Raw genomic sequence first — 12,071 nt, 5'->3', positions numbered from 1 at the left:
TAACAAACCCCAATGTGTTCAGAGTCTTTAACTAAACGGATGGCTTTTTTTTCCATCCCGTCTGAAACTAATGTAAAATAAATGTATTTTTCTTCCTCATTAGTAGTACTGTGCACCACACGAGCTGCTAAACCTGAAGTTTGATTTCACTATAAGAACTGGTATGAGAATGTAAAATGCAGTACTGAACCAGCAACAATTTCATCATTTCCTAGTGAAAATGTGGAATTGGGATTCGTCTTATTTAAACAGTGATGTTTTCACAGCTCTGATAGAAGCCTCATTTAATTATCACATACTGGAATAAAAGGAGCTAATACGCATATGTTAAAACTTGCCAAGCAAATGTAAAAAAATAAAAAATAAAAATCCCACCATTAAATATAAGTATTAATTGGGGAAACAGCAAAGCTTGTGCTACACTTTTTATGTAGTAACCTAGAATCTTATTTTAAAGGAAAGCTTTCAGGACAGAAATTTAGACACTGCCATTGCTGTCATTACGTTGGCGCAGTCTTTGGGCTTCATCCTGTTTTTGACTTCACTGCCTAGTGAGCTGTTCACATGAAACAACCATACAGCTAGTGCAGTCCTAAAGTGTTCCTAAACCCACAACAGTAAAATCCATCCATATATGCAGTAAAGCATGCTTGTTATACTCATTTTGGGACCTAAGGGGTTAATCCCCCGCATTGTGTAAAAAGGATGTTTGATCCTATCTTTTCTGATCCCCCCTTCTTTTACTGTCCCCAATCAATCTGCTGATAAAACAGAGCCCTAGGAGGCACCCTGCACATGCTCAGTTTGGTGTGCAAGGTTGGTGCGCCCTCTTTTCATGTTTTTTCTCAGTTTGGTGTGTATTACTAGAGAGTTTTTTTTGAGAGGGTGCATGTGATCAGCACAGGGCCAATCAGCACTGCCCAGACAGAGGGTCCGGGGATAATGCAGCCTCACAGAACAATCAGAGGAGATTGAAAACTCCTCCTGCAAGCTTTAACCAGATGCTGATAAAAAAAAGTATTTAGTAGTTTGTATTTACTAAAATAACTGCATTTCTGTTTACTCTGGGAGACCAGATATAGTAAATGCGTGGGCCTGGGTTTACTAACACTTTAAGTTTGGACAAATGTTCTCCATGTTCCGGATTAATGACTCGGTTGGTAATGGAAACAGAATCAGAATGATGAGGGTAAGGAAGGTACTTGGCCAGTACAAAGAATGAAGTCTGTCGGGGACAGTGGTAATGTAATTGCCGACTTAAACCTTAGCACTGGGCAGATAAAAACTATACAAATTAAAGTGATTGTAAACTTAATGTTCTGTGCAATGGTTTTGCGCAGAGTAGCCCCAATCCTCAGCTTGCAGCTTGCTATGGGGCCTCCCAAACCGAGCCACTGTTCTGTGTCCATTTACACGGAGCCACAACTCTGCCTCCTGATTGGCTCAATGGCTGTGATTGACAGCAGTGGGAGCCAATGGCTTCTGCTGCTGCCAGAAGCCAATCAGGAGTGTGAGTCCCTGGAGAGGCAATGCTCTCCTGGACATCGCTGGATTGAAAGGGTGCTCAGGTAAGTATTTGGGGGGGGGGCTGCTGCACACAGAAGGTTTTTTACTTTCATGCATATAATGCATGAAGGTAAAAAACCTTGTGCCTTTACAACCACTTTAATAACAGCTACCAAATGTGTTCAGACCTGTCAAGAAAGCTGCAGAGATCCCAGCACAGAAACCTCAGCAGATATAGAACTATTAGGTGGTTTTAATGCTTTACCAAAATCTGCTGAGAACATTGACCCTTTTAAGTTTCTATGCCTCTCTTCCTCTTCTACCAAGTAGGGAGTGAAAGTTTCCTGGTGATATATGTAGGGGAAAGAAATTACAAGTACAGCAGGCTACACTCGCTGGGCTGTATTGGTCACTAATTAAAAGGGAAAAAAAATAAACAGACCCCAAATTCAGTGATGTGTATTGTAAAGACAGACAGGCTTGCGTGGACTTGCCACCAAAGGATTTTCTTTGATAAAAGAGCTGTGAGCTACATAATCCTTTGAAGCGGACATTAGATCAAGTACAGCTTGCAATAAGGATTTCTTCTTATTAATGCTTGATTCCAAAGGCTTTTAGTATTTTTTTTTTCTTTTCAATTTTACTGAGCACAGTAGATTTTTTTTTTTTTTTTACAGAGTCTAGAGATGTTTATTACACTTGCTTTCCTCTCTTGCAAAGCCCAAACGGATATGACTGGGGGAATGAATATTCGTTTAACTAGGCTTTAAAACTCCCAGGTAATTCATCTCACACTATGATTAAATTACCGTAAAGCGTGAACAGAATGTAAGGGAAGACTATATTATAGATAGACGGTAATTAGAAAACAGATTCCCCATCTAAAGCCATCTACAGTACACCGGCCAAGCACAGGAGCAAAGGATGGCTTTTATTTATCTTTTTTTTCTTACAGACTACAGTGGAAGTATGTGTAGATGCGGAAAACCAGCCAGCTCACTCTTCTATCTGATTAGCTCAATGATGCTGTCTTGATAGGCCAAAATCAGCCAAGATCTATGCAGCAGCTTAGTCCCCTGGGAGGTAGCATAATAACGATCAAATGAAGACATATTAAAATGTAATATTACTTCCCTTCCATGGGGACCTTATAAAAAGCCATAGCCAGAAACAGATTGTGCCTGCTGCTTCTGTTTTAGCTGACGATTCAGTAGCTTTTCCTTTTGACTTAGCATTTCAGACTCTAAGCAAAATGGGCAGACATACAAATTAGTGGGCAGGCAAACCATGTCCTATAATACTTACTTGCCAAACTATTTAATGATGATCTGAGTAAGTAAGTATTAAAGTTACATGCATGCATTCAACTATATTTTGTATCTACTTCATGTTTTAACTGTTAAATATGATTGTTAATTTTCAGTGAATTTATTTATTAAGCCTATTATACATGGTAGCATGGTAACATACATATTTGTGAATAAAGCCTTCCAGTAATAGCAAATAAATAGGACTGTTTAGCTTCATCTAGGTGTTTGTGTTCTTCAAGCAAGGTCTGACCATACACAGTTTGAACCCTTAATGGGCAGGCTGAATGTATCAAGTTGATCGATCAACTTGGGTACAACCACAAGTCTGACAGATTCTCTTACGATTATCGCTAGCGGCTAGCGATAATCACTGTCTTTTTCCAGCAGGGACGGCTTCCACCACCCGTGGTTGCAGGAAGTAAATTTACTCCATGTATGGCCGGCCTAAGACTAAAGTAGTTAGCGCAAAATAAAGTGCAGAGTGTTCTAGTTATGTTTCTGTTCCCCCCTCCTCTCTAATAAATTGGGTCGAAATATAACAGTGGGTCCCATTTTGAATATTTCGACTTAAATCAGCTGCAATCCAATTGGAATAATCTGATATTTTTGTGGAATTGCCAGCTGAACATCTACAAAATATATCTTATAAAATGTATTTTGGCCCTGGAAATAACAAAGAAATAAGGTGGGGCCATATCTCTCACGGCTCCTAGTTTTTACTGGGCAGTTCAAATTTCGGAACCCAAATATGGATGATTCCTAATCAAAAAAAATCAGTCTGATTAGAGAAGTGGGTGGTGGTTACGGCTTAATCAAGGCTTCCAGTTACTTTACAGCACATGGGTCAACACACAAGGCTCGCGTGCCAAATGCAGCCCGCCAGGCCATTTCTTGTGGTCCTCGCCCCTCTTCTGCATGTGCGCAACCCCCTCGTCTCTGCCCCCACCTTGTCTTAGCAGTCGACAGCAGAAACAAGGACAGAACTCTTCCAACAGATCCTGCACCCCCTTGGCTCCATCTGCCCTTATCTCAGTATAGCTGACTCCAGCCCTTCTTCAGACCCTGAACCTCCTGCTTCCCAGCTCTGCCCCCAGCTTCTTCCTGGTAGCAGAAAATGGTAATGGGGTGCACTGTAATGTAAGGGAAGGACACCTACAGATACAACCGGCCCTCTGAGGGCAAACATAATGGTGATGCGGCCCTTGATGCAATTGAGTTTGACACCCCTGCTTTACGGAATTACAATTATGTCATAAACTACTGCAGTGATTAAAGCGCAAATCCAGACAACATATAAACAAAATCGGGGGCCCTGCTTTTGTGATCCAGCAAACGCTGCAACAAAACATTTACCTATTTACCCTAGAGTTTAATTTGGCAGCAATCTCACATAGCCAGATTCCAAAGAGCACCTCACTGGGTCGATAAGTGGGAGTGTGCTTTTGGTAAAGCATGTGCTGTATAGCTTCTTTGTTTTTCCCCCATATAACCAATCAGATTCAGGTTTCCAAAGCAGTTTTAAATCTGATTGGTGGCTATGAGACAATTCCTAGTACTGACTTTTAACATCAGGTTTTCGATATGTGAGACACACGAAGGAGGATGCAGTGGGTGTGTTCTGGAACTCACCTCCTGTATTAAGGATTCTCAGATAAAAATGAACTGGGTAGGACTGGTGCACTACAGCTATATCTAGAAGAAAAAAACGACTGAGCAGTGGAGCTGTACTGTGTCAGTAATTCAAATCAGAAATTCTGAGCTGTACATGAAAGTAGTCTCCCCGTTTATTCAGTATTAATGTCATCAAGTGGTTTTTAAAAGGTTATCTTAATGAGAACATTAGACTACGTTACCTTTTATTAGAAAGTACTGGGATTAAGATGTGACATCTGATATTACTTGTGTTAATATTCACACTATGCGTTATAAATTAAAAATTCAGGGGCATTTTTTTTTCCCAAGGACAACAAAGGCCTAGAGCAAATGATAAAATAATTGGAGCAAATGCTCTTAAAGTAGAAACAGCTTTCAGCCTGAGGCCATATAAATTGCACATTCCATTTTCAGCATTTTGCCTGTACTCTTAGGTTTTTTTGGCTATACCATTTGTAAAAACAAAGCATTTGCAATATTAATTCCCTTTTAAATGGCAGGAAATGAATGTTGTGATTTTATTATGGAGCCAAAAAGCCATCCATTGTAACTGGAGTATAAATCGGGCAAAGCTCGCTTTTAAAATGTACCATTATTAAAGCTTATTATTTTTGAGTGAAGCAAAAAAAAAAAAGTGCAGCAAAATATCTGTTATTGGATTATTAATATGGCTGCTTTTAAGAGCCATTTTACTGTGATGTGTATCCTCACAGTATGTATGAGGGAAGCTGTTGCAGCACAAGTGACTGATTCATTTGTACTTTAAATACTCGTTGTGATAAATGTTTAAGCCTTTAACAAACATCGGAATACAAAACATCTATTAAATATGCAGCAGATGATCATTTTAAACAATTTTTAAAGGTTTTAACAACTTAATATAATGTTGTTACATCGTTGTATACGCCTACATATTCCTATCCCCATGCGTTTTTTTTTTTTACATTCCAAATTACTTTGAGTATAGCCATTCATTCCTATACAGTGCATTTAGGGGATCATTTACTATCTTTAGCCCACTTCCAATGCAAATACCAAATGAGTCTGGCAAAATGAAAAAACAAAAAAACTAATTTCAATAAACCAACTCCGGAGATTGCCCCAAGGATTTTTAAGCCTGGGTTTACTGAAGTCGGTTGGATGATAACTGGTGCAAGATCACGTAGCGGGTAGGTGAGTGGGTCTGCTGAGGGCAGCACCAGATAGGAGGTGAGTATTGCATAAAAAGCTGATTATTCTTTATTTAACACAAGAAAGGCAATTTAGCTTTATTGAAAAAAAGGAGGCTATGAGCTTCAAAGGCAAAGTTCACCTTTCACATAATAATAAATGCACACCTTTTTTTGCTAGTAAAAAAAATGTGCATTTGTTATTTTTTAATCTACAGCCTGTATGGCATTGCACCCACAATCAGCAGATCATAGGTGCAATGCCTGCATAGCGCAGCCTCTCACTACACTGTCTCTGATATAGGCAGACAATTACTGAATGGCAGGAAAAATCAATGGACTATGAGATCGCTTACTAGCATCCTCTTAGTTAATTGAGAGCTAAAAGCTACGACGCTACTTGTAGTTTACTCATTCATAGTACTCTGAATAAATGGTGTAGCCGTGTGGGTGGAGCCCCGCACCGTGGCACTGTTTTTAAATACTGACAGCTGCTGCGGGGAGAAGATCCCCTGCCTGTTGTCGCAGGAAGAAAGGCAGGAGCTGGAACATGTTACATGTTCTATCCTAAATATGAGTGGAACATGTAACATGTTCCAAATGTGAACTTATCCTTTAAATCTGATTTTGAGGTGAAAACAGTTTCCTCTCCCACTGCAAAGATTTCTATTCTGTAATGTCCCGTAATTGCCAAGTGAATGTATGTCAGTTTCATTGGCCCACACTTGCACAAGTGTGAAAATATCCATAGAGAGGCACAGGTTAGTAGTGTGCAACCTTGGTTTGAGAAAGCGGAAGGTGCCAAAGCGGGTTGAAAGAAGAGTGTTTTAATACTGGCCAGCCTCTTCTCCTGGCAGGTTTAAATCCTACCCCTAGCCTGGTCTTCATGTAGGCCATATGTTTCACATTTATCTTTTCAATGTAGACTGAGATTTTGATGATAAAAATGGCACAAACAGAAAAGCATCCTTTGAGCATTGTGTCAAATCGAAACATTCAGTAGGTCTGTTTTACCGGAATAATTATAACATAAAGTGAAAATGTCTCGCATTTATATATGGTTGCCTGCCAACTGTTCTACCTAGTTGTTTCTATGGTGATTTTTGCTATTGCTTTTAGAGGGTTTGCTTTAAATGTCATTGTCATCTGCTTAGAATACAAAATGGCCACAGAGAATACCCCTTCAATATCCGAAAGGCCTTCCAGTCATTTCATGTGTTTGCTTAATAAAAAGCCTTTATTGTGCTTTGAATAGGATGCAACGGAATTCATCCAAATTGCTGGTGTTCTGTGTTTCCCTATAGAGGTTGTTACAAGTAGTCAGTTTTAATTAAGGATGTAATGTGGTTTTGGCCTTTCGCTTTGCTACCAGATAACGCTTCATTTTGAAGATGAGCCTTGCTGAGCCCAAAGCTAATTTAGGAACCTCAAGGAGCTTATGAAGAAAGAGTGTGACATGCAAAAATTACGTGACACAACTGCCATCATCAAACAGTGTTAAAAGATAAACTAACTTTTTTTTTTATAATATAATGTTCTATAATCTTAATAATAATTAGAATAATGAAATCATTTTATGTGAGCTATGGTTTTCTAGCTCCTTAGCAAAGCATGTCTCCCAATAAAGAATTGTAGCTTTGAGACAGATTTATGTTGGCATTCTATTATGTGAAGATTCTAGTCTGAATTAGATCCTGACGCTTCTATTATAAGCCTACTCTATGTTTCATTTTGTTTGGGACTGTTGTCCCAGATTAACCCTTCCACGGTGCATGTTTTTTAGCCATGAATTTATAATGTATGTGTCCAGTAAGGCTGGGCTCACACTGCCGCGTGGTGCGGCTCACTGCAGGGGTCCGGTGCGTCCCTGTTCAAAGTTTCAGGTCCGATTCGGCCTTCATTTTTGGCTGAATTTGGACCAGAAATGGATCAGAAGACGCCCAGGACTCCTGAGCAATTCGCTTTGCAGCCGTCCCGAAGCTGTGTGAACCGGCTACATTGAGAGCTGGTTATAGTCTCCTGACATGCAAATTGGATGTGAGTTTTTCCGCATCCAATTCGCAATAGTGTGAACCCAGCCTGAAACACTGGTAATATGCTAAGTCCAGTAACCTGCATGGAAAAATCAGCTTTTAGCTCACATTGTCTATGGGTTGCCACACTGTACCGTTGCTCTTTGACTTATTAAATAAAGCTGGACTTAGATAGAAAGATGTCTCGCTGACACTTAAGGGCATTGAGACATCTGCTGTGAAACCTTTGTGAGTGATAACGTGTGCTTCTGACAGTCGGAAACACTCTTTATCACCCTCTAGGGAAGCTCCACATGGCCTGAACCTCTGCCAGTCATCACTGTTGAATTGGACCTTGTATAGCCATCCAAAGCCCGGCAGTGTTAAAACGTATCCATTATTGTCACCTTGATAGCAGATTCAAGAATATGTTCAGTAGTGAAAGCATTTGTGGCTGTCTAAGGATAGGTTTTCTGCAGTTTCATTATAATAAAGTAAAAAAAACAAAAACAAAAAGAAAACTGATTGAGCCAAGCACGAGTTTAGCTTCTACTTTCTCTACACTTATTTCTCCTCTATCTTACTTGCCTGTACATTGGCAAATAGGTCGTAAAAAACACTTTTATCACAGACACATTTGATTTATGTCTAGGGCTGCTGCTTGCTATTGATTTTTGTTTCCACTAAAAAAAAAAGAAAAACTATGTCTCCATTATTTTGTGAGCCCTGTGTTCTAGTGTCATGCTGTCAGATGTACTCATAGATTAGATTACTATTGTTTTTTTTTTTTTACTTAAAGAAGGGTTTGTAATAAAAATAGGTTTGATGACATAAAATACCAGTGTGCAGTTTATAGAAGGCTGAAGAATACTATAGGTAGATCTAGTTTCTTTGTTTTCTTACAAGTATATTTAAAAATCAATACTCTTATCAGTGTTTATTATTATTTTTAAAAAGCTTATATTTATGTATATTTTGTAAATTACATATGTACATGGGAGCTGCTACATTTGCTTATAAAATGCATGTTTTCTACTTTGTGCTCCACAGCGCTATACTGGGATTGTGCGTTACTACTCCCTCTCACATTGTGAGCCCACGGCTTTGCCAACCCAACTGAAAGGCATGCACTTATGCTGCCGATAAATTTTCTCAACAGGGAGCAGGGAGGCAGAGTAACTGCACTGAATAATATTGTGCCTCATATACTGGTTTATCGGCAGATAATGTATGCAATAATTAAAATAAAGAACTAGTATACAAAAACGTGAAGGTGAAATCAATAATTACTGCGGTAATACAAAATATGTGATAATGTACTATAATCCCCTTTTAAACAAAGACAATGCAGAATACATTTAGGGAAGTAAAATAGAGATTTATGGGTATTGTGAGATGCAGCAAGCTGCTTACAATAGATGGATGGGTGGTACAATGGTGTTGAACTCATACAATGGCATAACACAAGTATCTAGGACAATTAGTGGATGCAGATTAAGCTTTTTCCTTTAGTACCAGGGTATTGTGAGTGACAAAATACAAGTCAGAGCTCTATTCATGAACAGTCCTTAAATAGACAATGCAATGATCTGTGCTAAGAATGAGATCTATAATGCAGGGTAACTCTCTAATATGGAAGGAAAACTACATTTCTATTTCAGTATCTGTACACACCAAGGAGACCTTGTCTTGTTGTGTTTTGGGCTCCCTTAATGATGTATTCAGAAGTTATCATGACTTTATAACTCCAACAACATTTTGCTTCAAATATTGATAGAGCGAAAACGGTTAGAAACTCCATAAAGTCTTTATTGGTGCCTGTGTTTCCCCATTAGAAAGTTTTCCTCTTACTTTCTATGTCCAGGAAAGAAGGTGAGCTGAAGCTTCTCCAAATGAGGGCACATATAATATTGTATTTGTAGGGTAAATTAGAAACCTCTCGCTGTGGTCAAAGACCTAGTCATTGACCATTTATGGACCATATCATATCATGGGAACCTTGCTCTGGCCCAACAATTATTGGCAAAGTGCATACTTTAAAAATGTAAATGTTAGCCACCATCTTTGATTCCTGAAAGTCCTTACAAGAACAATGAATCCTTGTACTGACTCATGAACCTGCTGCACAGTGTTAATGAAATATTGTGAGACTTGAGTTGACAAGAAGAAGGTTACTATTGTTAATGGTAACAATTAACTGATACATTATACCATCCCTGTAATTTCCTGAACTTATTTATACAATAAAATAAATGACTTAAACATGGGAAAATATTCGAAATCAGCAAACCTCAGGAGGCACCTTCAAAGCCCTTAGATTAGAATTTACAGTGTTTATAGAACTAGACTGAAATGCGGTCATAAGTCACCAGTGGAATTGTTAGTGTGCTGTTAAAAATGTATATATATTTTGGTTTTAAATATAGATTTTTTTTATCTTATTCAACAGCTACATCCAATGGCTCAAGAGAGGGTTTGGATAACCAGGAAGGGGGAGTGTGTGTTACTAAAGCCATGAAGATTCTTATGAAAGTTGCTCAAGGTAAGGACTAAGATAAAACGTTGCTCGATCTCCCAAGCAGATCAGTATTACCAATTTTGAGCAATAACATGCAGGTAGTAAGTGCAATACAGTTCTGCTTATTTACTGGAAAGTAAACCTTCCCATGACAGAATTATTGTTCTACCCATAAAAATGATCTGTGGAAGCAGTTACACAGCCATTGTGCACATGGGTACTTGCTACCTACATATGTTGACTTTCTGTAATGTTGGACAATCAACAGACATTGACCAGAAACAAGAAAAATAAACAGCTGCCCTTTTAGTTGACTAGTGCTTGGGCACTGAAATCTCCATCATGTTTAGTAAAGTGGACTTTGGTTGCAAAGTTGATTTTTCATAATGGCAAAGCACCAGTTTAATTCAGTTGATTAAAGTTACTTTTTGCAAGGAGTAATGTATCCTCTATAGAACAAATTAGTGCTTTGCCTCTGATATATAACCTTTCCTCTGCAAAAGAGTGTATGGCATCTGATTCTAAGCTTTTAACATTCCACGCAAATTGTAATAATTTTGCTAATGCTTTAAAAATGTTATTTATTAAAGAAAAGTATTACTTTAGGCTAAGTCTTTTATCTTTTGGTATTTAGGTATGCTATAAATTTTACCAAAATAAAAGGTGCCTCGTTCTTAGCTTAAAGTGATTGTAAAGTCTTGTTTTCTTTTTTCTCTAAAAATAATAAACATGTTATACTAAGAGCCGGTTCACACACAGGCGGCTAGACTCTGGGGGCGACTCGGCAAGGCGATCTCAAGGCGACTTGAGAGGCAACTTGCAAAATTACTTCTGTATTGAAGTCAATGCAAGTCGCCCAGAGTCGCTCCCAAAGTTGTACAGGAACCTTTTTCTAAGTCGGAGCAACTTGCGTTGCTCCTATTAGTAGTCCATTGACTACTGTGGACCGCGACTTGTTAGGCGGCTGAGTCGCCTGACAGGTCGCCCCTGTGTGAACCGGCTCTTACCTGCTCTGTTGCAGTGGATTTGCACAGAGCAACCCAGATCTTCCTCTTCTCATGTCTCTTTTTGGCTCTCCTGGTCCCTCCCTTCTGTCGAGTGCCCCCACAGCAAGCAGCTTGTTATGGGGGCAGCCGAGCTGCAGTTTTGTGTGTTCATTCAGACACAGCTGTGACCCGCCCCCTTTCTCTCCTTTTTGGCTGACTGATTGACAGCAACGGGAGCCAATGGCACCGCGCTGCTGTTTCAGCCAATGAGGAGGGGAGTCCCGAGCAGCCGAGACAATCCTACAACATCGCTGGATAGAGATGGGGCTCAAGTATTAGGGGGGCTGCTGCACACAGAAGGTTTTTTATCTTAATGCATAGAATGCATTAAGATAAAAAAAACTTCTGCCTTTATAACCACTTTAAGTCTACTTGCAAATTAATTTTGCACATTGTGTGCCTTGTAGTTCTTCCTGGATTGATCTAAGCAGAATCAATAGTCTATAGAATCAGTATTTGTCAAAGAATCACTCACAACCACTTTGTGAATGCACATTATTTATTATACAAGCTATTCAAGATTCCTTGAGCCCACATGTATAGATTACTTAGTGTGTGTCAGGAATGAATAATATTTCTAATTAGAACTTGGTTTAGTAGTCAATCAACTCACTCTGCTAAATTGAAATGTCATTTGCAGAGCTTTGCTTGCCAACTGTGAGAATCCCTATAGTTTCTGCAGATGGTTTTACAGTCTAAGTGTCTAAAATAGCTTGCATTCTGTGCTTTCTTAAAGAAAAAGAAAATCACTACCCTTTAAACACGTACACAATGGATTTCTTTTTTTCACCTTCTAGTCCTGTGTTATTTCATACAATATTTTTTGACAGCATATCATATGTTGTTTTTTCTCCAAT

At 39.0% G+C, this 12,071-nt stretch overlaps 1 protein-coding gene across 1 annotated transcript in view; it reads left to right on the top strand.

Annotated features, from left to right (window-relative positions):
- The window catches only part of EFNB2 (ephrin B2), a 58,126-nt gene that overhangs the window by 40,264 nt on the left and 5,791 nt on the right, over positions 1 to 12,071 (top strand). The window contains exon 3 of the mRNA XM_040336194.1: positions 10,100 to 10,192. Within this exon, the coding sequence (XP_040192128.1) occupies positions 10,100 to 10,192 (93 nt within the window). The remainder of the gene's footprint in view (positions 1 to 10,099; positions 10,193 to 12,071) is intronic.

The sequence above is a fragment of the Rana temporaria genome, chromosome 2 (assembly GCF_905171775.1).
Source record: "Rana temporaria chromosome 2, aRanTem1.1, whole genome shotgun sequence".
Taxonomy (NCBI): Eukaryota; Metazoa; Chordata; class Amphibia; order Anura; family Ranidae; genus Rana; species Rana temporaria.
This window is presented reverse-complemented; position numbering and strand designations above follow the sequence as displayed.